Genomic DNA, 26,266 nt, shown 5'->3' on the forward strand with positions numbered 1-26,266 from the left:
CTTTGAAAATATAACTAGTAGATTTGACCAGGAAGTGCCAGTGGATGTGGTTTATTTAGATTTTCAGTAAGCTTTCGACAAGGTCTCACATAGCAGATTAAAAACGTAAAGTTAAAGCGCATGGGATTACAGGTAGTGTCTTGAGATGGATGGAAAGCTGGTTAGCAGAGAGGAAGCAAAAAGTTGGAATAAATGGGTCTTTTTCTGATTGGCAGGCAGTGACTAGTGGTCTATACGAGGATCCCAACTGTTCACATTATATATTAATGATCTGAATGAGGGAACTAAATGTATTATCTCCAAATTTGCAGATGATACAAAATTGGGTAGGAGGGTGAGCTGTGAGGAGGATGCAGAGATACAGTGGAATTCAGACAGGCTGAGTGAGTGGGCACATGTATGGCAGACGCAGTATAATGTGGATAAATGTGAGGTTATCCACTTCGGTACCAAAAATAGGAAGGCGGTAAAGAAAGCAAATGATATGTTGGCCTTCAAAGCGAGAGGATTGAGTCTAGGAATAGAGATGTTTTACTACAATTGTATAGGGCATTGGTGAGGCCACACCTGGAGTATTGTGTGAAGTTTAGGTGTCCTTATCTGAGGAAGGATGTTCTTGTTCTGGAGGGAATGCAGCGAAGGTTTACCAGGTAGGTTCATGGGATGGCAGGACTGTCACATGAGGAGAGACTAAGTCGGTTAGGCTTGTATTCATTGGAGTTTAGGATTAGGACAGTGAGAGGGGATCTCATAGAAACTTCCAAAATTCTAACAGGATTTGACAGGGTAGATTCAGAAAGAATGTTCCCGATGGTGGGGAGAGTCCAGAACAAGGGGTCATAGTTTGAGGATAAGGGGTGAACCTTTTTGGACTGAGGTGAGGAGAAATTTCTTCAGACAGAGAGTGGTGAATCTGTGGAATTTGTTACCACAGAAAGTAGTTGGGGTCAAAATGTTGTGTAATTTGAAGAACCATAAGAAGTTTCACATCACCAGATTAAAGTCCAACAGCTTGATTTGAAATCACTAGCTTTCGGAGCACTGCTCCTTCATCAGGTGAAATGCAGGCAGGTTCACAATCGCAGCATATATATAGTAAGAAGTCTTACAACATCAGATTAAAGTCCACCAGGTTTGTTTCAAACACTAGCTTTCGGAGCACAGCTCCTTCCTCAGGTGAGTCAGTTGAGGAAGGAGCAGTGCTCCGTGAGTTCAGGTGAGGAAGGAGCAGTACTCCGAAAGCTAGTGTTTCGAAACAAACCTGTTGGACTTTAACCTGGTGTTGTAAGACTTCTTACTGTGCTCACCCCAGTCCAACACAGGCATCTCCACATCATAGAATATATACAGGCAGAGACACAATTGCAAGATAATTACAGATTGGAATATGAAAAAAGGATGGAATGTGAGTCTTTACCAGAACAAACAGTGTGAGTGGAGTGAGTGATAATCACAGGTCATCGAGGTGAGAATTGTCTCAAGTCAGGACAGTTGGTAGGATTCTGCAAACCCGGGCTGGGGGTTACGTGTAACATGACATGAACCCCAGATCCCGGTTGAGGCTGTCATCATGTGTGCGTAACGTGGCTACCAGTTACTGCTCTACGTTGTCGTCTGTCTTGAAAACCGCCTTGGAGAATGTTTCCCCGAAGATCGGAGGCTGAATCTCCTTGACTGCTGAAGTGTTCCCCAATTGGAAGGGAACATTCCTGCCTGGCGATTGTCGCACGGTGTCCATTCATCCGTTGTAGTAGCGTCTGCATCGTCTCGCCAATGTACTACACCTCGGGACATCTTTTCCTGCGGCGTATGAGGTAGACAACGTTGGTCGAGTCACATGAGCATGTACCGTGTATCTGGTGAGTGGTATTCTCATGTGTGATGGTAGTGTCTGTGTCGATAATCCGGCATGTCTTGCAGAGATTGCCATGGCAGGGTCGTGTGGTGTCGTGGTCACTGTTCTCTTGAAGGCTGGGTAGTTTGCTGCGAACAATGGACTGTTTGAGGTTAGATGGTTGTTTGAGGTAGAAGGACAAGAGCAAGTAGTGGGGGCGTGGAGATGGCCTTGGCGAGATGTTCGTCATCATTGATGACATGTTGAAGGCGCCAAAGAAGATATTGTAGTTTCTCCGCTCCAGGGAAGTACTGGACAACAAAGGATACTCTTTCGGCCATGTCCCATGTTCGTCTTCTGAGGAGGTCAGTGTGGTTTTTCGCTGTGCCACATCGGAACTGTCGATCGATGAGTCAAGTACTTACGAGGGCGTCTTTAAGCATCTGTAGGTGCCTGTCACGTTTGTCCTCGTCTAAGCAGATCCTGTGTATACGGAGGACTTATCCATCGAGGATGGCTTCTTTAACACATTTAGGGTGGAAGCTGGAGAAGTGGAGCATCGTGAGGTTATCTGTGGGCTTGCTGAAAAGCGAAGTGCTGAGGTGACCGTCCTTGATGCAGATCCGTGTATTCAAGAATGCAACCGATCCTGGAGAGTAGTCCATGGTGAGTCTGATGGTGGGACGGAACTTATTGATGTCATCTTGTAGTTGTTTCAGTGATTCTACATCGTGGGTCCAAAGGAAAAAAATGTCATTGATATATCTGGTGTATAATGTCGGTTGAAGGTCCTGTGCGGTGAAGTGGTCTTGCTCAAACTTGCACAAGAGATGTTGGCATATTGAGGTGCAATCTTGGTCCCCATGGCTATTCCGTGTGTCTGGATGAAGAACTTGCTGTCGAAGGTGAAGACGTTGTGATCCAGGATGAAGTGGATGAGTTGTAGAATTGCGTCTGGAGATTGCCAGTTGTCAGTTGAGTACTGAGGCTATTGCAGCAATGCCGTCGTCATGGGGGATGCTGGTGTAGAGTGCCAAGACGTCCATTGTGACAAGGAGTGTTCCTGGTTCAACTGGTCCATGGGTGCTGAGTTTCTGTAGGAAGTCCATCATGTCGCGACAGAAGCTGGGGGTTCCCTGTACGGTGGGCTTCAAGATGCCCTCGATGTAGGCAGAGAGGTTCTCACACAGGGTCCCATTGCCTGAAACGATAGGACTGCCTGGTGTGTTGGCCTTGTTTATCTTCGGGAGGCAGCAGAGATCTCCAATGTGTGGATTACACGGGATGACAGCACGTACGGTACTCTGAAGTTCTGGATCAAACGTTTGGATCAGTCTGTTTAGTTGGCGGGTGTGTTCCTTGGTCGGATTTGCGGGTAACTGTCTGTAGAGTTGTCTGTACACTTCTTTGCAGTAGTCCGTTCTGTTCAGTATGACTGTGGTCCCTTCTATGTCTGCTGGTTTGATGACTATGTTGCGGTTGGTTTTGAGAGCACGGATGGCGTTGCGTTGGGCTTGGGTGACGTTCGGGGCTGTCTTGTGAGTGCGGTTGATGAGTCTAATTAATTTCAGGAAGGAATTAGATATAGCTCTTGGGGCTAAAGGGATCATGTAATATGGGGGGGGGGGGGGAAGGCGGGATCAGGATATTGAACTTGATGATCAGCCATGACTATAATGAATGGCGGAGCAGGCTCGAGGGGCCGAATGGCTTCCTCCTGCTTCTATTTTCTATGTTTCTATAAAAGATACCTATTGGTCAGAGTCATAACTCCTGAGCTGAAGTATTCTTTCCTCAGTTTTACAAATAAAAAGTGTGTGGGGTGGTATCCAAATAAATGTTGGGGATCTTAACAGAGTTTAGAGAGTGAGAGGCAACCTTATTGAGACATATCGGATTCTCAGGGGGTTGACAGGGTAGATGCTGAGAGGTTGTTTCCTCTGTGGGAATGTCGAGTACCAATGGGCACAATCTTAGAGTAAGAGGTCACTATTTAAGGCAGAGATGAGGAATTTCTTCTTTCAGACGAAAGTGAATCTGTGGAATTTTTTACTGCAAAGAGCTATTGAGGCTGGGTCATTAACTGTGTTCAAAGCTGAGATAGACAGATTTTGAATCAATAAGGCTATGGGGATAAGGTGGGAAAGTGGAGTTGAGGATTTGATCAGTCATGATCTCATTGAATGGCGGCGCAGACTCGATGGGCCGAATGGCCTACTTCTGCTCCTATGTCGATGATCTTATGGTCTCATGATGGTGCAAGGCTGAGGAGACGCAGATGTCAGGTTTTGGACAAGTGATGTAGGCTGGGTGTGAGGAGGAATCTTTTTTTACACAGTCAGTGGCAACTCTGCCAGTGGAGGTGGTGGAAACACAGATGATGAACGATTTCAAAAGGAAATGTGTGCTGGGCTATTGAGGGAAAGGGTATGTGACTGGGTAGCTCTACAGAGAGCTGCCATGGTCTTGATACACTGAATGGCCTCCTCTGTACCAGAAAGACTTCCCCCTCCGGAGGGAATAGTTTCTCTCTATTCATTTTACTTTAATCGTCTTCAACACCTCACACTCAGGTGATTAAGAAGGCGAATGGAATGTTGTCCTTCATTGCCAGAGGGATGGAGTTTAAGACCAGGGAGGTTATGCTGCAATTGTATAAGGTGTTAGTGAGGCCACACCTGGAGTATTGTGTTCAGTTTTGGTCTCCTTACTTGAGAAGGGACGTACTGGCACTGGAGGGTGTGCAGAGAAGATTTACTAGGTTAATCCCAGAGCTGAAGGGGTTGGATTACGAGGAGAGGTTGGGTAGACTGGGACTGTACTCGTTGGAATTTAGAAGGATGAGGTGGGATCTTATAGAAACATATAAAATTATGAAGGGAATAGATAGGATAGATGCGGGCAGGTTGTTTCCACTGGCGGGTGAAAGCAGAACTAGGGGGCATAGCCTCAAAATAAGGGGAAGTAGATTTAGGGCCGAGTTTAGGAGGAACTTCTTCACCCAAAGGGTTGTGAATCTCTGGAATTCCTTGCCCAGTGAAGCAGTTGAGGCTCCTTCAGTAAATGTTTTTAAGATAAAGATAGATAGTTTTTTGAGGAATAAAGGGATTAAGGGTTATGGTGTTCGGGCCGGAAAGTGGAGCTGAGTCCACAAAAGATCAGCCATGATCTCATTGAATGGTGGAGCAGGCTCGAGGGGCCAGATGGCTTACTCCTGCTCCTAGTTCTTATGTTCATATGGATCAATATTTCATCTTTAGATTCAAATCTTTCATCGATAGATTTTGACTCCAAGTCAGTCAGCTGTCTATACATGTACAAGGTAAACTACCCTGTTTGCTTAAAAAAAGCAATTTCATCTAATAAAACCAGGGAGAATCCTCAGGAGCTGCGAGAAATGTTGACATTGCTGAAATTCAGCAAGAGGTGTGTGGATTAATCTCATTCATCTCGGGATTGCTGGATTCCCCATTATGCAAATCAACCCCCGTTTCCAAGTCGGTTGCTGTGGTCCTTTCATTTTAAAGCAAGTGAACAGTCTTACCATAGGCCCAAACGGTCACTCGTGACCAATCAAAACCTCCGCATGAAGCTGATGTCATCTGAATGGTATCCTGGGTTACCAGGTGAGCACAGGTGTGATGTCATCTGAATGGTATCCTGGGTTACCAGGTGAGCACAGGTGTGATGTCATCTGAATGGTATTCTGGGTTACCAGGTGAGCACAGGTGTGATGTCATCTGAATGGTATCCTGGGTTACCAGGTGAGCACAGGTGTGATGTCATCTGAATGGTATTCTGGGTTACCAGGTGAGCACAGGTGTGATGTCATCTGAATGGTATTCTGGGTTACCAGGTGAGCACAGGTGTGATGAGACTTGAGAAATTATCGCTGACTGAAGTGTCCAACCTGAGATCGAGGTGACCACATAGACGTGGGCTTAGGTGCAATCATCGAGAGTTGGCCATATTTTCAACCGCCCCCCCCCCTCCCCAACAGAGGAGGTTATATGTAGAGGATTCGGACATTGTCTTCACACGTTAGCCAGAAGGCTTCTCCAACCTGCGAATATGGTCACCGCTTAAGTCCTGGCTATACCTCAAATCATCCAGACTCCACACAAACATTTTGAAAAAGTTGGGATTGTTCTCTCAACAGAAAAGGTATCAGAGATGATCTAATTGAGATTTTCAAGGTGATAAGACGTTTTGAAAGAGAGGTGAAGAGAAACGATTATCTCTGGTGAACCAGAGGTGAAACATTTCAAATCATTGGCAGAAGGTGTAATGGAGGCGATGGACAACACATTGCGGTACTAATTCAAACAATGAAACAGTGGATCTAACAATTAGGCTAACATTGCTGGCTGCAGCAATGTTACTGAAAAGAAACACAGACCCTTCTAGCCTCGCTGATTGATTCAAGGGATCATAAGGTTAGAAGTGGGGATGTTTGCGGATGACTGCACAATGTTCAGCACCATTTGTGACTCCTCAGATAATGAAGCAGTCCATGTCCAAATGCAGCAAGACCTGGACAATATCCAGGCTTGGAGTGACAAGCGGCAAGTTACATTCGTGCCACACAAGTGCCAGGCAATGACCATCTCCTACAAGAGAGGATCTAACCACCACCCTATCACATTCAATTACTATCACCGAATCTCCCACAGTCAACATCCTGGGGTTACCATTGATCAGAAACGGAACTGGACTAGCCACATTAATACTGTGGCCATAATATAATAGGGCAGCATGGTAGCCTTGTGGATAGCACAATTGCTTCACAGCTCCAGGGTCCCAGGTTCGATTCCAGCTTGGGCCACTGTCTGTGCGGAGTCTGCACATCCTCCCCGTGTGTGCGTGGGTTTCCTCCGGGTGCTCCGGTTTCCTCCCACAGTCCAAAGATGTGCAGGTTAGGTGGATTGGCCATGCGAAATTGCCCTTAGTGTCCAAAATTGCCCTTAGTGTTGGGTGGGGTTACTGGGTTATGGGGATAGGGTGGAGGTGTGGACCTTGGGTAGGGTGCTCTTGCCAAGAGCCAGTGCAGACTCGATGGGCCGAATGGCCTCCTTCTGCACTGTAAATTCTATGAAAAAAATAAAAATAATAATATATAAATAATAATCTTTATTAGTGTCACAAGTAGGCTTACATTAACACAGCAACAAAGTTACTGGTAAACACTCCTAGTCACCACATTCCGGCGCCTGTTCGGGTACACAGGGAGAATTCCGAATGTCCAATTCATCGAACTGCACGTCTTTGGACTTTGGGAGGAAACCGGAGCACCCGGAGGAAACCCACGCACACACGGGGAGAGAACGTGCAGACTCCACACAGACAGCGACCCAAGCCGGGAATCAAACCTGGACCCTGGTGCTGTGAGGCAACAGTGCACTGTGCTACTGTGCCAAGTTCAAATGTTGGGAATCCTGCGGAGATTAACTCACTACCTGAGTCCCCAAAGCCATTCCACCATCTACAAGGCACAAGTCAGGAGTGTGATGGAATACTCTCCACATGCCTGGATGAGCTCCAAATACATTCAAGAAGCTCGATACTAACCAGGACAAAGCAGCCCGCTTGATTGGTATCCTTTTCACAAACAATCACTCCCTCCACCACAGACGACAGTGGCAGCCGTGTGTACCATCTCCAGCACTGCAGGGAATCGCCAAGGTTCCTCAGGCAGCACCTCCCAAACCCGAGACCACTAGAACAGCAGATACCTGGCAACACCAGCAAAGAAATGGAGGTTCCCCTCCAATCACTCACCATCCTGATTCGGAAACATATCGCCATTTCTTCACTGTCGATGGGGCAACATTCCGGAACTCCCCCCCCTAACAGCACAGTGGGTGTACGTACATCGCAGGGACTGCAGCGGTTCAAGAAGGCAGCGCCCACAACCTGCTGCTCAGAGCTCATGAGGTCAGAGAATTACCAACTGAGAAAGAAGCAACACAAGGGTGCTTTGCAGTGAAAATGAAATCTGTGCAATAATGCCCAGCTCAGTCTGTGCCCATTTGGATTGATCAATAATGCCCAGCTCAGTCTGTGCCCATTTGGATTGATCACGTCTATCAGGCTGGATTATAAACTTCCACTCACTCCCTGATAAATGAGGGCAGCTTTCAGACAGATTCTATACTGTGGCTTATATCCATATGATTCTATATGTACTCTACCTTGTATATATTGTCATGTGAGAGTACCTTTAAGAAATGGGTGTTTATCGAATAATGGGTGTATCTTTAAGAAATGGGTGTTTACTGCAGTGGTGTCAGAGTGTGGGTGGAGCTGAGCTCTCTGTCAGCCTTTACTTTCACTTTGAGAAAAGCTTGGGTGTGTCTCTGTTTTTTTGGTTTCGTTTCAGTGTTGGAGCTGCAGTCAGCCAAAGAAGGTGTAATGTTGTTTCTCTCTGCCATGTAAAAACTATCTCTTGACCATTTGGTGAATTCAGATGATAACTGTTCTCAGTAGCGAATTTAAACCTGATGTGATTCTGTTAAAAGGTTTTTTTTTGTCTTATGGATGTGAAAAGGAAAGTTTAAGGATTACTTAGTGTTGTATTCTTTGGATGTTGTATTTGAATTGATGGTTGCTAAGATGTTCACTGTATGTTTTAAAAAGGTTAACCGAGTTCATAGAATAAACATTGTTTTGCTTTAAAAAAATACTGTTAGATGTCTGCTGCACCACACCTGTAGAGTGGGCAGTGTGCTCCCCATACCACAATCTATTAAAAGTTGGGGGTCAGGTGAACTCCATGATGCACTTTGGGATTCTCTAAACCCTAGTCCATAACAATTTAATAATTCTACATGTACCCATGCTCGATATATAATAATTCTACACGAACTCCACCTTGTATGTATATGATTCTACATATATTCTACCTTGTATATATATATATATATATATATAATGCTTCCACATGTACTCTACATTGTATATATAATAATTCTACACGTACTCAAACTTGTATATATAATGATTCTACATACACCTTACCTTGTATATATAATGATGCTACATGTACTCGAACTTATACACATAATGATGCTACATGTACTCTTCCTAGTATATAATGATTCTACATGTACTCTACCTTGTATATATAATGATTCTACACGTACTCGAGCTTGTATATAAAATGATTCTACATCTACCATACCTTGTATATATAATGGTGCTACATGTACTCTACCTTGTATACATAACAATTCTACATGTACTCTACCTTATATATCAAATTATTCTACATGTACTCTACCTTGTACATATGATGATTCCACATGTACTCTACAATGAATTTATGATACTACATTTACTCTACCTTGCAGATATAAAGATTCTACATGTACTCTACCTTGAATATATATGATCTCCTGAATGCCAGAGCATGAGGTACATAGATAGACTTAAGAGAAAAAACACAGAAACTTCAAGCAGCTCAAGAATGAACAGAACAAGAAAACTGACACATCATTCAGTAACCAAACAGACACATCGCTCACTAACCAAACAGAAACATCGCTCACTAACCAAATAGACACATCACTCATGAACCAAACAGACACATCACACACTAACCAGACATATCACTCATTAACCAAACAGACACATCACTCACTAACCAAACAGACACATCACTCATTAACCAGACAGACACATCACTCCTTAACCAACACACAGAACACTCATTAACCGAACAGACACATCACTCACTAACCAGACAGACACATCACTCCTTAACCAACACACAGAACACTCATTAACCGAACAGACACATCACTCATTAACCAAACAGACACATCACTCATTAACCAAACAGACACATCACTCACTAACCAAACAGACACATCACTCATTAACCAACACACAGATCACTCATTAACCAGACAGACACATCACTCACTAACCAAACAAACACATCACTCATTAACCAGACAGACACATCACTCACTAACCAAACAGACACATCACTCATTAACCAAACAGACACATCACTCACTAACCAAACAGACACATCACTCAATAACCAAACAGACACATCACTCACTAACCAAACAGACACATCACTCACTAGCCAAACAGACAGATCACACATTCACCAACAGACTCATCACTCACTGAACAAACAAACTCATCACTCACTAACCAAACAGACACATCACTCATTAACCAAACAGACACATCACTCGCTAACCAAACAGACACATCACTCACTAATCAAACAGACACACCACTCATTAACCAAACAGGCACATCACTCACTAACCAAACAGACACATCACTCATTAACCAAACAGACTCATCACTCACTAACCGAACAGATACATCACTCATTAACCAAACAGACACACCACTCATTAACCAAACAGACACATCACTCACTAACCGAACAGATACATCACTCACTAACCAAACAGACACATCACTCACTAACCAAACAGACTCATCACTCACTAACCAAACAGAGACATCACTCACTAACCAAACAGACACATCACTCATTAACCAAACAGAAACATCACTCACTAACCGGACAGATACATCACTCATTAACCAAACAGACACATCACTCACTAACCAAACAGACACATCACTCACTAACCAAACAGATACATCACTCATTAACCAAACAGACACATCACTCACTAACCAAACAGACTCATCACTCATTAACCAAACAGACACATCACTCACTAACCAAACAGACACATCACTCATTAACAAAACACACATCACTCACTAACCAAACAGACACATCACTCACTAACCAAACAGACACATCACTCACTAACCAAACAGACACATCACTCATTAACACATCGCTCACTAACCAGACAGACACACCACTCATTAACCAACACACAGATCACTCATTAACCAAACAGACACATCACTCACTAACCAAACAGACACATCACTCACTAACCAAACAGACACATCACTCACTAACAAAACAGACACATCACTCACTAACCAAACAGATACATCACTCACTAACCAAACAGACACATCATTCACTAACCAAACAGATACATCACTCACTAACAAAACAAACACATCACTCACTAACCAAACAGACACATCACTCATTAACCAAACAGACACATCACTCACTAACCAAACAGACGCATCACTCACTAACCAGACAGACACATCACTCATTAACCAAACAGACGCATCACTCACTAACCAAACAGATACATCACTCATTAACTACACAATGCTGTGCACTGACTAACTACACTGTTTTTCAAACTTGTCAGCCACATTATACATAATTTCCAAGTACACGATACCCAGGAGCCAATCTAACCACAATACTGACGGTCTAGAGACTTCCGGGTGCGGCGATGACCAGCTGAGTCGCACGTTTAGGCAGCTCCCGGTGGAACGGACTTTTGGGCTCTTAATAGGAGCCCCAATGGCAATTTTAACGGCTAAAAACACTGTGCGGTAAACCAGAAGGGAATCCCCCCTGGATACGGATGGAAAAAGGAGAGGAAAGCGGCCGGATTGCGGAGGATCCTCTAGAGCAGCGGCAAGGAAGGCAAGCACAAAGCAAGATGGCGTCGGAAGGTGGCCGTTTGGTATGGGGCCCGGACCAACAAGAGTTCCTGCGGTGCTGTGTGGAAGAACTAAAAAAGGAGATGAAGAAGGAGCTGCTGGCCCCGATATTACAGGCGATTGAAGGGCTAAAGGAGGAGCAAAAGACCCAGGAGCAGGAGCTTCGGGTCGTGAAGGCAAAGGCCGCTGAAAATGAAGACGAAATACAGGGCCTGGTGGTGAAGACAGAGATGCACGAGGCACAACACAAAAGGTGTGTGGAAAGGCTGGAGGTGCTGGAGAATAATGCGAGGAGGAAGAATTTAAGGATTCTTGGTCTTCCCGAAGGTGCAGAAGGGGCGGACGTCGGGGCATATGTGAGCACGATGCTTCACTCGTTAATGGGATCGGAGGCCCCGACGGGCCTGTTGGAGGTGGAGGGAGCTTATCGAGTTATGGCGCGAAGACCGAGGGCTGGAGAATACCTCGAGCCATAGTGGTGAGGTTTCACCGCTATAATGACAGAGAGATGGTCCTCAGATGGGCGAAGAAAACTCGGAGCAGTAGGTGGGAGAACACGGTGATCCGCGTATATCAAGATTGGAGTGCAGAGGTGGTAAGTTTTAATCGGGCTAAGGCGGTGCTTCACAAAAGGAAGGTCAAATTCGGAATGTTGCAGCCGGCAAGATTGTGGGTCACACACCAAGGGAAGCACCACTACTTTGAGACGGCAGAAGAGGCGTGGACATTTATTGTGGACGAGAAGCTGGAATAGGCAGGCAAGAAAAAGAACGTTTGGGACAAAGTGGTGGGGTGATTACGTGGGGTGAAAGGGGGAAAAAGGGGGAGGGGATGATTTTTCAAGTTGTTAATCTTGCGACCCTGTAACTTTTCTCTCTTCCCCATGTTGTGGGGGAGGGGGGGGGAGGGAGGATGAGGAACTGTGGGCGCCGGTCATTAGGGGCGGGGCCAAGTGGGAAACGTGGGCTTTGTTCCCGCGCTATGGTAATCATGGCGGGAACAGGGAAGCAGGAAGGAGGGGGCCTCGCACAGTGGGGGCCAAGGTCACGGGGGGAAGCCGAGGTCAGCCAGAGGGGGGAGGGGGGGGGGAGGGGGGGAGGGGAGGGGGGGAGGGGGGGGAGGGGAGGGGAGGAGGGGGGTGGAGGGGGGGAGGGAGGGGGAGGGGGGGGAGGGAGGGGGGGGAGGGGGAGGAGGGGGAGGAGGGGGGGGGAGGGGGGGGGGAGGGGGGGGGAGGGAGGGGGGGGGGAGGGGAGGGGGGGGGGGAGGGGGGGGGAGGGGGGGGGGGGAGGGGGGAGGGGGGCGGGGGGGGGGGAGGGGGGCGGTGGGGGGGAGGGGGGGCGGTGGGGGGGAGGGGGGCGGGAGGGGGGAGGGGGGAGGGGGGCGGGGGGGGGGCGGGGGGGGGGCGGGGGGGGGGGGGGGAGGGGGGCGGGGGGGAGGACCCGGACGGGCGCTCAGGGATGTCATTGTATATGTATAGGCATTTGTTTTAGGTAATGTATATTGGACTGTTAGATTGTACTTTTGGAGAGTAACTATTTTTGATAAGGCAGTTGCCATTTAGTTTTTGTTTATATATTATTTATTTATTTGTTTAAAACTGGCCACTGTTATTTATATTATTTTATAGTTGTTAAAAAGAAAAACTGTACTGTTATATTTGGCCAAAAAATCTTGAATAAAATATATTTTAAAAAAATACTGACGCTCTAATCCAGCGATTCCTTAGAAACCCCACAGTGCAGAAGGTGGCCATTCAGCCCATCGAGTCTGCACCGACCCTCCGAGGTTGCACCCTACCAAGGTCCACTCCCTCGTCCTATCGCCATAATCCCACCCAGGGGGCGGCAGAATGTCCTGAACCCACACCAGCCTCCAAACTGGCATCTGGCAGTGCAGTAAATTCAACGGCACTTATCCCACCCACTTACTTTCCATGTTACAGCAGATGCTGCATTCAGACACAGTGGACGTGATTCTCTGCTGGCTGACTGCAAAATCGCAAAATGTGATTGGTGGAGAATAGGTCCCGATGCGGGTGCTGATTTGACGGCAAAGCACAATTCTCCGTCACCTGGAGAGCTGCGTCAATGCGGTCCAGAACGTACAGTGCACACCGTTTTCATGTAATTAGCGGGCCTGATCCGCTTTTCTCTGGTGCCTCCACGATGCTCCCCCTACGATGGGCCGAGTTCCCCCCCCTCGCTCCCCCACTTTCCACAACTCAGGGATCGATGTTGAGGAGCGATGTGGAGCACCACAGCTCATTGCAGAGTGGGTTGTCAGCATCCTCCATCCCATGGACTAGACCCGCTGTTACGGCCAACCCAGAGCCCACACCGCATAGTGCAGCAGGTATATATCACGGAGGGGGTTGCAGGAGTGGGGGTGGGATGCGGTGTCTGTGCCTTTGGCCCCCGTTCCCCCCCACCCCCAGTTGGGGAACCTGGAGCCGATCAGAGCTTCCCATGAACGCTGGCGCACATTTTCTGCAGATTCCCACAATTGCCCGGGCCCCATGTCCTGCCCATCCTCGCTCTCCTCCTGCATCCTCCTGATCGGATGAGGCCTGGCGTTCATCCTCCTCCTTCAGCACGTCGCCCCTCTGCTGCACGATGTTGTGGAGGACGCAGCAGGCCACCACGATGCGGGCGACCCTCACAGCACCATATTGGAGGGCCCCTCCACAGCAGTCCAGGCACTTTTACCGCATCCTCAGGATGCTGAAGCACCGCTCAATCATATGCTCCTAGTGGTTGTATGGGTGTTGTTGTAGCGAGTCTCCATGTTGGTCTGTGGCCACCGGATAGGTGTCATCAGCCACGACCGCAGTGGATAACCCGTCGCCCAGGAGCCAACCCACCCTGCCAGGGGTGTGTCTCGGAGCGACCAGGAATCGCCCAGTGTGCCAGGATGAAGGCGTCCTGCACACTGCCCGGGTATCGGGCACAGACGTGTCTGATGCGCGGCTGATGGTCACACACCAGCTGCACCTTCATCGAGTGGAAACTCTTTCGGTTTGTGTAGAGCGGCCTGTCACCCGCAGGTACCCGTAGGGGGACATGCATCCCGTCGATCACCCCCTGGACGCGGGGCATCCCGGCGATGGCAGCGAATCCCGCTACCTGGGCATCCCGGCGATGGCAGTGAACCCCGCTACCTGGGCATCCCGGCGATGGCAGTGAACCCCGCTACATGGGCATCCCGGCGATGGCAGTGAACCCCGCTACCTGGGCATCCCGTCGATCACCCCCTGGACGCGGGGCATCCCGGCGATGGCAGTGAACCCCGCTACCTGGGCATCCCGTCGATCACCCCCTGGACGCGGGGCATCCCGGCGGTGGCAGTGAACCCCGCTGACCGGGCATCCCGGCGATGGCAGTGAACCCCGCTACCTGGGCATCCCGGCGATGGCAGTGAACCCCGCTACCTGGGCATCCCGGCGATGGCAGTGAACCCCGCTGACCGGGCATCCCGGCGATGGCGGTGAACCCCGCTGACCGGGCATCCCGGCGATGGCAGTGAACCCCGCTACCTGGGCATCCCGGCGATGGCAGTGAACCCCGCTACCTGGGCATCCCGGCGATGGCGGTGAACCCCGCTACCTGGGCATCCCGGCGATGGCGGTGAACCCCGCTACCTGGGCATCCCGGCGATGGCAGTGAACCCCGCTACCTGGGCATCCCGGCGATGGCGGTGAACCCCGCTGACCGGGCATCCCGGCGATGGCGGTGAACCCCGCTACCTGGGCATCCCGGCGATGGCAGTGAACCCGCTGACCGGGCATCCCGGCGATGGCAGTGAACCCCGCTACCTGGGCATCCCGGCGATGGCAGTGAACCCCGCTGACCGGGCATCCCAGCGATGGCAGTGAACCCCGCTACCTGGGCATCCCGGCGATGGCAGTGAACCCCGCTGACCGGGCATCCCGGCGATGGCAGTGAACCCGCTGACCGGGCATCCCGGCGATGGCAGTGAACCCCGCTGACCGGGCATCCCGGCGATGGCGGTGAACCCCGCTGACCGGGCATCCCGGCGATGGTGGTGAACCCCGCTGACCGGGCATCCCGGCGATGGCAGTGAACCCCGCTGACCGGGCATCCCCGCGATGGCAGTGAACCCTGCTACCTGGGCATCCCGGCGATGGCAGTGAACCCCGCTGACCGGGCATCCCGGCGATGGCAGTGAACCCCGCTGACCGGGCATCCCGGCGATGGCAGTGAACCCCGCTGACCGGGCATCCCGGCGATGGCAGTGAACCCCGCTGACCGGGCATCCCGGCGATGGCAGTGAACCCCGCTGACCGGGCATCCCGGCGATGGCAGTGAACCCCGCTGACCGGGCATCCCGGCGATGGCAGTGAACCCGCTGACCGGGCATCCCGGCGATGGCGGTGAACCCCGCTGACCGGGCATCCCGGCGATGGCGGTGAACCCTGCTACCTGGGCATCCCGGCGATGGCAGTGAACCCCGCTACCTGGGCATCCCGGCGATGGCAGTGAACCCTGCTACCTGGGCATCCCGGCGATGGCAGTGAACCCGCTGACCGGGCATCCCGGCGATGGCAGTGAACCTCGCTGACCGGGCATCCTGGCGATGGCAGTGAACCCCGCTACCTGGGCATCCCGGCGATGGCAGTGAACCCGCTGACCGGGCATCCCGGCGATGGCAGTGAACCTCGCTGACCGGGCATCCCGGCGATGGCAGTGAACCCTGCTACCTGGGCATCCCGGCGATGGCAGTGAACCCTGCTACCTGGGCCTCCCGGCGATGGCAGTGAACCCCGCTACCTGAGCATCCCGGCGATGGCAGTGAATCCCGCTACCTGGGCATCCCGGCGATGGCAGTGAATCCCGCTACCTGGGCATCCCGGCGATGGCAGTGAACCCGCTGACCGGGCATCCCGGCGATGGCAGTGAACCCCGCTGACCGGGCATCCCGGCGATGGCAGTGAACCCTGCTACCTGGGCATCCCGGCGATGGCAGTGAACCCTGCTACCTGGGCATCCCGGCGATGGCAGTGAACCCTGCTACCTGGGCCTCCCGGCGATGGCAGTGAACCCCGCTACATGGGCATCCCGGCGATGGCAGTGAACCCCGCTACCTGGGCATCCCGGCGATGGCAGTGAATCCCGCTACCTGGGCATCCCGGCGATGGCAGTGAACCCCGCTGACCGGGCATCCCAGCGATGGCAGTGAACCCCACTACCTGGGCATCCCGGTGGGCTCGGTCCACATTGAAGTGGGTGTATTTCTCCGCCTGGGCACATCGGGCCTCTGTGTCGGTGCGGATACACCTGTGCACCGAGGTCTGTGAGATCCCGGACATGTCCCCACTCAGCGACTGGAAGGATCCCGTGGCGTAAACGTTCAGGGCGCCCGACACCTTGACGGCCAGCAGGAGCGGGTGTCCTCCCCCATACCCCCCGCGGTGCCAGGTGTGCCATCATCTGGCAGATATGTCGCAATGTCCCCTGCTCAGCTGGAGTCTTCGGTAGCATGCCCGGTCCGGCAGGTCCTCGGATGATAGGCGCTGCCGGTACACGTGAGCGTGGTGCCCCCTTTACACCACCTCCTCCTCCTCGGCCTGTTGGGCTGCCGGCTCTCCATCCTGATCAGCTGCCTCCTGTTTCTCTGTTACAGCTTCCTCCTCCTCGAGCAGCTGCAGCTCAGACAGCCACAGGGCATTCCCCAGGGCTGTGGTGACTCGGGGGAAGGCCACCATTGCTGGTTGTATTCCAATCTCCATTGTCTGCAGCTGGTCGGGCTCGTTAATGATATGCTGAGGGTATGTTCTGGAACGCATTGACGCCGCTGTCGAGGTGACGGAGAATTTCAATTTGGCGTGAAATCAGCACCCGCCATGATTTCAGCATTGGAACCGAATCTCCGCCCAATCGCGTTTCCTGATATTGGCACCAGCTGCCGGAGAATCCCACCCATTAACTCTGTTCTTCTCTCCACAGAAGCTGCCTGATCCCCCTGTACTCATTCACCTGAGGAAGGAGCAGTGCTCCGAAAACTAGTGATTTGAAACAAACCTGGAGGATTTTAACCTGGTGTTGTCAGACTTCTTACTTCCGCCTTGGGGCAGCACGGTAGCAATGTGGTTAGCACAATTGCTTCACAGCTCCAGGATCCTGGGTTCGATTCCGGCTTGGGTCACTGTCTGTGCGGAGTCTGCACATCCTCCCCGTGTGTGCGTGGGTTTCCTCCGGGTGCTCCGGTTTCCTCCCACAGTCCAAAGATGTGCAAGTTAGGTGGATTGGCCGTGATAAATTGCCCTTAGTGTCCAAAATTGCCCACAGTGTTGGGTGGAGGTGTTGACCTTGGGTAGGGTGCCCTTACCAAGAGCCGGTGCAGACTCGATGGGCCGAATGGCCCTCTGCACTGTAAATTCTATGCTTTTATGTAACCCAGACACATGATCAAACACATCGGCAGACGGCTGAGGGAGAGCTCAGAGAGAAAAGATATGATCAGATGTTAGAGGAAAGGCGATTGTTGAAGCTGGACATTGAGGAGCGTGAGGCACAGCTCCCTGATGTCTAGACCCAATCAACCACTCACTTACCATCCAAACTATTCCGGTAATCTGTCAAGATGCACAGGGTGGGGAGTGGGGGGAATGAGGCTCCGAGTGTGCCCCCGACACCCCGCATCAACACCCCTGTACCCAACACCCCTGTACCCAACACCCCTCTACCTAGCCAATCCTAAACCTGACCCCGGTTCTCTGCACTATTTCATTCCAGTGTTCAGTCAACACGGAGTGATTTTTACAGGATGGACCCAATGACCCTCCTCTGCCTGTGATTCTGCTTCCCACCCAGTATGTCCTTCTCAGCCGGTGTGGCACTGACCAGGCGGACACACTGCACCTTGTGCAGCTGCTGCCCTGTCTGAGATCACGATTACCCACATTAGCCCGAGCATTGCCCCGGGGTCTGTGTACCTCTCGCCTCGAGCGTTGGGAGCTCCTCTCCAAAACATCGTCATTCGACAAGTCCGAATCCTCTGAGAAGCTCAGGTGCTGACCAAGTTGGAGCTCTGAAACCACAAACAGACGGCACAGTGAAATGGTCAGTGTGTCCCGAGGGGTCAGTGTGTCCCGAGGGGTCAGTGTGTCCCGAGGGGTCAGTGTGTCCCGAGGGGTCAGGGTGTCCCGAGGGGTCAGTGTGTCCCGAGGGGTCAGTGTGGCCCCAGGGGTCAGTGTGGCCCCAGGGGTCAGTGTGGCCCCAGGGGTCAGTGTGGCCCCAGGGGTCAGTGTGGCCCCAGGTGTCAGTGTGGCCCCAGGTGTCAGTGTGGCCCCAGGGGTCAGTGTGGCCCCAGGGGTCAGTGTGGCCCCAGGGGTCAGTGTGGCCCCAGGGGTCAGTGTGTCCCGAGGTGTCAGTCTGTCCCGAGGGGCCCATGTGGGCCGGTGTGCCCCTGGGCCGGTGTGCCGCTGGGCCGGTGTGCGCCGCGCTGGGTGTGTGTGCGCGCCGCGCTGGGTGTGTGTGTGCGCCGCGCTGGGTGTGTGTGCGCGCCGCGCTGGGTGTGTGTGCGCGGCGCGCTGGGTGTGTGTGCGCGGCGCGCTGGGTGTGTGTGCGCGGCGCGCTGGGTGTGTGTGCGCGGCGCGTTGGGTGTGTGCGCGCGGCGCGCTGGGTGTGCGCGCGCGGCGCGCTGGGTGTGCGCGCGCGGCGCGCTGGGTGTGCGCGCGCGGCGCTGGGTGTGCGCGCGCGGCGCGCTGGGTGTGCGCGCGCGGCGCACTGGGTGTGCGCGCGCGGCGCGCTGGGTGTGTGCGCGCGCCGCCGGGTCTCTGTGAATCTGGGTCAGTGGGCCCCTGGGTCAGTGTGCCGCTGGGTCAGTGTGCCGCTGGGTCAGTGTGCCGCTGGGTCAGTGTGCCCCTGGGTCAGTGTGCCCCTGGGTCAGTGTGCCCCTGGGTCTCTGTGAATCTGGGTCTCTGTGAATCTGGGTCAGTGGGCCCCTGGGTCAGTGGGCCCCCGGTTCAGTGTGCTGCTGGGTCAGTGTGCCCTGACCGCTGGGTCAGTGTGCCGCTGGGTCAGTGTGCCGCTGGGTCAGTGTGCCGCTGGGTCAGTGTGCCGCTGGGTCAGTGTGCCGCTGGGTCAGTGGGCCCCCGGGTCAGTGGGCCCCCGGGTCAGTGGGCCCCCGGGTCAGTGTACCACTGGGTCAGTGTGACTCTGGGTCAGTGTGCCCCTGGGTCAGTGGGCCCCCGGGTCAGTGGGCTGCTGGGTCAGTGTGCCCTGACCGCTGGGTCAGTGTGCCGCTGGGTCAGTGTGCCGCTGGGTCAGTGTGCCCCCGGGTCAGTGTGCCCCCGGGTCAGTGTGCCCCCGGGTCAGTGTGCCGCCGGGTCAGTGTGCCGCCGGGTCAGTGTGCCGCCGGGTCAGTGTGCCGCCGGGTCAGTGTGCCCCCGGGTCAGTGTGCCGCCGGGTCAGTGTGCCCCCGGGTCAGCGTGCCCCCGGGTCAGCGTGCCCCCGGGTCAGCGTGCCCCCGGGTCAGCGTGACCCCGGGTCAGCGTGCCCCCGGGTCAGCGTGCCCCCGGGTCAGTGTGCCCCTGGGTCAGTGTGCCGCCGGGTCAGTGTGCCCCCGGGTCAGCGTGCCCCCGGGTCAGCGTGCCCCCGGGTCAGCGTGCCCCCGGGTCAGCGTGACCCCGGGTCAGCGTGCCCCCGGGTCAGTGTGCCCCTGGGTCAGTGTGCCCCCGGGTCAGTGTGCCCCCGGGTCAGCGTGCCCCTGGGTCAGCGTGCCCCCGGGTCAGTGTGCCGCCGGGTCAGTGTGCCCCCGGGTCAGCGTGCCCCCGGGTCAGTGTGCCCCTGGGTCAGTGTGCCGCCGGGTCAGTGTGCCCCCGGGTCAGCGTGCCCCCGGGTCAGCGTGCCCCCGGGTCAGCGTGACCCCGGGTCAGCGTGCCCCCGGGTCAGCGTGCCCCCGGGTCAGTGTGCCCCTGGGTCAGTGTGCCGCCGGGTCAGTGTGCCCCCGGGTCAGCGTGCCCCCGGGTCAGCGTGCCCCCGGGTCAGCGTGCCCCCGGGTCAGCGTGCCCCCGGGTCAGCGTGCCCCTGGGTCAGTGTGCCCCTGGGTCAGTGTGCCCCCGGGTCAGTGTGCCCCCGGGTCAGCGTGCCCCCGGGTCAGCGTGCCCCTGGGTCAGTGGGCCCCCGGGTCAGTGTGCCCCCGGGTCAGTGTGCCCTTACCGGCTGCTGTGCGGAGGATGTCTCTGGTGTGCTTGCTGCTGGAGTGGACGGTGTTGCTGCTGGATGGAGTGCTCGGACATGGCCTCTCTTTCTTCTTCCTCTCCTTCCTGTAACTGGAGAACACGAATTTCCACAGTGATTTGGGTTTGGCCAGTTCATCGCTTGCACTGCCCGCTTTGTGCCTGCTGTCACTCTTCGATTTCTTCTCCTTTTTGCTCTTCCGGGGTGAGAAGAGGGACGTCCTTTTCTTGGTTTTGCCGGCAGAATCCTCGGAGGAGGCTCCGGAACCTTCGCAGAGCCGCTCCGGGACTGGAGCTGGGCTGGCGGGCCTGTCCCACGCTGCCTGCTGCGGCGGTCTGTGCCCATTGGTTAGTTTGAGCTGCGAGGGTAAGGTGCTGTCTGCCCAGCTCTGTTCCTGGGCTCCCTGTGTCCGGACACTCCTGCACTGCCCGGCCAACTCGTCACTCACCTCCATCTCCTTCATCCTCTTCAGCTGCTTCTCCATGGCATCCCGCAGGACGTGGCTCTTGACAGACTTTTCCCGAGCCCTCATCCGCTCCTCCGCGATCTCTTTCGCCTCTGGTGAGACCTGGGGGAGCAGCCGCGGTTTCGCTGGCGCCGCCTTGGGAAGCCGGGCTGATAGCGCCGGAGAGGGTCTCTCCTTTTTGGGCTGGCTGCTTGGGGGGGTGTAAAATCTTTCCTGGACGCTGGTATCGGGCGTTCGGTCATCGTATGTGTCCTCCACATCGTCTGCAAAGGGAATCTCGTCGATGCTCTCGGCCAGTGACTTCCTGATGCTGTCTGGCTGTGGGGGCTGTGGGGCTGAGACAGGCTGCTCAGTGCTGGGCTGGGCTGGACGATCAGTAACTCCCTGCTTCCTGTCCTGATACTTCCTCCGGCGCAGCGTCGCCGGCTCCTCGTCAGCAGGGGGTGGTGGGGGAGGGCTGGAGGGTGGGGTTAACATACTGTCAGAGTTATTCAGACTCACACTCGCAGCGGACCTGGTGTTACTCAAACTGCCATTCAAACCCAGCCCAGACGTACTGGTCAAATCTCTCTGACCCCCGCCTGAACTCTTGGCATCCAGGCCGGTGGATTGGCTTGAGGTTAGAGCTGGCAATAGCTGCTCCTCAAGCCCTGGTGTACTGGGAGGGGTGCAGGGTGGCTGGAGACTTTCTGTGCGACTCCTCTGCTCCTCAAACATCTCTTCTGGTGTGAAGGACTGCGGAGACGCTGAGCCTGTGGTGGACACTGTGAAGCTGGTATCCGACCCACTGGTTCGCTCCACCTGACTGACCCCCAGACTTTTCCGGAGCTCCATGCTTCTCAGCCAGAACTCGTCGACAGGGTCCTTTCGGACAGATTTTCCTCCCGCCGCTGCGTCCTGCTCCTCGCTCAGCTCGATGACTGGTGTGGACGTGAGGATGGTGGAGACTGGCTGCACTTTGACTGGGGACTGAGCTGTGATGGGACTGGCTGCTTGAGGAGAGGTGACAGGTTGGCAGCAGACAGCTGCTGGGGCAATGCCAGGACTGTGGGCAAGCGGGCTGACAGCGGGCTCAGAGTGGACTGTGGAACAGGGTGATGCCGATTGTGGGAAGGACTGAGGCTGCAATCGCACAGGCGAAACATCAGAGGGCGAGCTGGGCACTTCCTGCGAGGCTGCACTGTTCTTTTCAGAGTCCACTGGCTTCACAAAGAGAACCCCCAGAGATAGGACTTCACCTTCATGCTAAAGGGGTAAGAAAACAAACATTTTCAGCTGACACAGGCACAGAGAGCAGAGCAACTGTGAAATCACAGACAGAGGATACAGAGTAAAGCTCTGTCCCCATCAAACACTCGCAGGACAGGGACAGCACGGGGTTAGATAAAGAGTAAAGCTCCCTCTACACTGTCCCCATCAAACACTCCCAGGACAGGTACAGCACGGGGTTAGATACAGAGTAAAGTTCCCTCTACACTGTCCCCATCAAACACTCCCAGGACAGGTACAGCACGGGGTTAGATACAGAGTAAAGCTCCCTCTACACTGTCCCCATCAAACACTCCCAGGACAGGTACAGCACGGGGTTAGATACAGAGTAAAGCTCCCTCTACACTGTCCCCATCAAACACTCACAGGACAGGTACAGCACGGGGTTAGATACAGAGTAAAGCTCCCTCTATACTGTCCCCATCAAACACTCACAGGACAGGTACAGCACGGGGTTAGATACAGAGTAAAGCTCCCTCTACACTGTCCCCATCAAACACTCCCAGGACAGGTACAGCACTGGGTTAGATACAGAGTAAAGCTCTCTCTATACTGTCCCCATCAAACACTCCCAGGACAGGTACAGCAAGGGGTTAGATACAGAATAAAGCTCCCTCTACACTGTCCCCATCAAACACTCCCAGGACAGGTACAGCACGGGGTTAGATACAGAATAAAGCTCCCTCTACACTGTCCCCATCAAACACTCCCAGGACAGGTACAGCACGGGATTAGATACAGAGTAAAGCTCCCTCTACACTGTCCCCATCAAACACTCCCAGGACAGGTACAGCACGGGGTTAGATACAGAGTAAAGCTCCCTCTACACTGTCCCCATCAAACACTCCCAGGACAGGTACAGCACGGGGTTAGATACAGAGTAAAGCTCCCTCTACACTGTCCCCATCAAACACTCCCAGGACAGGTACAGCACGGGGTTAGATACAGAGTAAGGCTCCCTCTACACTGTCCCCATCAAACACTCCCAGGACAGGTACAGCACGGGGTTAGATACAGAGTAAAGCTCCTTCTACACTGTCCCAATCAAACATTCCCAGGACAGGTACAGCACGGGATTGGTAAAAAGTAAAGCTCCCTCTACACTGTCCCCATCAAACACTCCCAGGACAGGTACAGCACGGGGTTAGATACAGAGTAAAGCTCCCTCTACACTGTCCCCATCAAACACTCCCAGGACAGGTACAGCACGGGGCTAGATACAGAGTAAAGCTCCCTCTACACTGTCCCCATCAAACACTCCCAGGACAGGTACAGCACGGGGTTAGATACGGAGTAAAGCTCCCTCTACACTGTCCCCATCAAACATTCCCAGGAGAGGTACAGCAAGGGGTTAGATATGGAGGAAAGCTCCATCTACACTGTCCCCATCAAACACTCCAACGACAAGTATAGCACGGGGTTAGATACAGAATAAAGCTCCCTCTACACTGTCCCCATCAAACACTCCCAGGACAGGTACAGCACGGGGTTAGATACAGAATAAAGCTCCCTCTACACTGTCCCCATCAAACACTCGCAGGACAGGTACAGCACGGGGTTAGATACAGAGTAAAACACCCTCTACACTGTCCCCATCAAACTCTCCCAGGACAGGTACAGCACGGGGTTAGATACAGTGTAAACTTCCCTCTACACTGTCCCCATCAAACACACCCAGGACAGGTACAGCACGGGGTTAGATACAGAGTAAAGCTCCCTCTACACTGTCCCCATCAAACACTCCCAGGACAGGTACGTGGTGTAATTCCCACGGCTACTGCCACACACAGTACAGGACAGGGTGCTCTCGGGGGGGTGGGTGGGAGTGGGGAAGATCTCGGAAACTTACCAGGTGATGCAGGAGGAGGAGGAGGCCTCGGTGATGGAGTTGAAAGGTAAGTGGGAGGAGGAGTTGGGAGAGGAGATCGAAGAGGGGACGTGGGCAGATGCCCTAGGGAGGGTGAACTCTTCCTCTTAGTGCGCGATGCTCAGCCTCATACAGTTTAAGGTGCTGCACAGGGCACACATGACCGGGACAAGGATGAGCAGGTTATTTGGGGGTGAGGACAGGTGTGTTAGGTGCTCAGGGAGCCCAGCAAATCACACCCATATGTTCTGGGCATGCCCAGCGCTGGAGGAATTTTGGAAGGGCGTAGCGAGGACGGTGTCGAGGGTGGTAGGATCCAGGGTCAAACCGGGCTGGGGGCTCGCAATATTTGGGGTGGCAGAGGAGCCGGGAGTGCAGGAGGCCAAAGAGGCCGGAAGTCTGGCCTTTGCGTCCCTGGTAGCCCGGCGAAGGATTCTCCTTCAGTGGAAAGATACGAGGCCCCCAAGCGTGGAATCCTGGATCAGCGATATGGCAGGGTTCATTAAATTGGAGAGGGTGAAATTCGCCTGGAGAGGGTCGGTACAATGGTTCTTTAGGCAGTGGCAACCGTTCTTAGACTTTCTGGCTGAATGATAGACATTGGTCAATGGCAGCAGCAGCTCGGGGGGGGGGGTACTTTATTTTTGTTTATGTTATTTACACTGGAAGGGTCTGAGGGGGTGTTTTCACCTGTTGTGTTAAGTCGGGGTGTTAATGTTAATTTATTATTTAGGCACGGGGGGGAGGGGTTTGGGGGGTTGCTTTTTTAGATTGTGTTTTGTACTTAACCCTGTTGGGTTCTTTTTTCTTTCTCATTTTGTTATTGATATTTTATGAGAGCCTTTAATAAAAAAACATTTTTTAAAAAACCCACAGTGCGTAAAAAAAGAGGGAAGAGTCAGATGGAGAAAGCGTGTTAGTGTAGTCAGGCCAGCCAATATCCAACGTGAGGGTGACGTTTGATTTGTTCATAATACCTCGGGTAGATCTTCCCTGGGGGTGTCAGAAGTGAGTCGAAGATCCACATTGCTTCCTGAGTATCCTTGGTGTTCCCGTTTGGAATCATCTAAATAATCGGACAGACATTAAATTAGAATGACATTGCAACCGGACGGTTTCATTCCCGCTTCCGCCCACCTCATGCAGTAAGTTATTTATGTGAGCTGTCTTGTTGTCTCGGAAAGCAGAGTCTGGATCGAGCTCGTCCCCAGTCAGGATGCACAGGAGCTGACTTATTGCAATTTCTTTCCTGGTGTGAGGGGGTGGAATATTGCCCAGGACTGGGAGCTAGGAGGGGTGGTTACGTTATTCGGAGGGGACCCAATGTGATCTACGTTGTGATGAGCTGGGTATCTACAAGGCCGGTGTGGTGTGAGGTGTACCATCCTGGTGCAAGTACGCTGCGGTTGAGTTGATGATGGTAAGAGCTGAGGCCGTTAAGGTTTGAGCATCTGAAACCCATGAAGGGCCAGCAATATTTGGCTGAGGGGAATGTTTCGCATTTTGATCTTTGCTGCTGTTTGGTGTTTGGTCAAGGGTTACATCAAGATAGACCAAGATTGTTCGTGATTCAGTCTCGTCATTTCAGGAGATGACGTGTGTGGTAGTATGTATTGGGGGTCATGTGGGACTGGAAGCCCTAATGTCATTGGCTGACAGATCCCGGGTCCTGGTTGGCCGTTGACCTCTAGCTCCGCCCTGAAGGCGGAGTATAAGAAGCCGGAGTCCTCCCCCGCAGGCCATTCTACTATCAAGCTGCGGGGGAACAGACACGCTTAATAAAGCCTCATCGACTTCACTCTATTCGTCTCACGGAGTCTTTGTGCGCTACAATTTATTAAGCGTGCCTAAAAAGGATTATGAAGCTCAGGATCATTCCGGAATGCCTGAGGATCAGCCCCCACGCAGTGAACGCGGCAGCAGCCTTCAAGCACTGGCAGACTTGCTTCGAGGCCTACCTCAGAACGGCCACCGGCCGGGTCACAGAAGACCAAAAACTACAGGTCCTGCACTCGAGGGTGAGCACGGAGATCTTCTCCCTCATC

At 53.2% G+C, this 26,266-nt stretch overlaps 1 protein-coding gene across 3 annotated transcripts in view; it reads right to left on the reverse strand.

Annotated features, from left to right (window-relative positions):
• Nucleotides 1-26,266, reverse strand: part of LOC140396095 (protein-methionine sulfoxide oxidase mical3a-like) — a 1,213,674-nt gene that overhangs the window by 68,135 nt on the left and 1,119,273 nt on the right. For all 3 annotated transcript variants that reach the window (XM_072484207.1, XM_072484206.1, XM_072484208.1), the window contains 3 exons: nucleotides 25,199-25,287; nucleotides 20,599-22,330; nucleotides 18,372-18,466 (listed from right to left, as the gene is read on the reverse strand). In XM_072484207.1, the coding sequence (XP_072340308.1) occupies nucleotides 18,372-18,466; nucleotides 20,599-22,330; nucleotides 25,199-25,287 (1,916 nt within the window). The remainder of the gene's footprint in view (nucleotides 1-18,371; nucleotides 18,467-20,598; nucleotides 22,331-25,198; nucleotides 25,288-26,266) is intronic.

This window comes from Scyliorhinus torazame, chromosome 19 (assembly GCF_047496885.1).
Source record: "Scyliorhinus torazame isolate Kashiwa2021f chromosome 19, sScyTor2.1, whole genome shotgun sequence".
NCBI classification, from domain to species: Eukaryota; Metazoa; Chordata; class Chondrichthyes; order Carcharhiniformes; family Scyliorhinidae; genus Scyliorhinus; species Scyliorhinus torazame.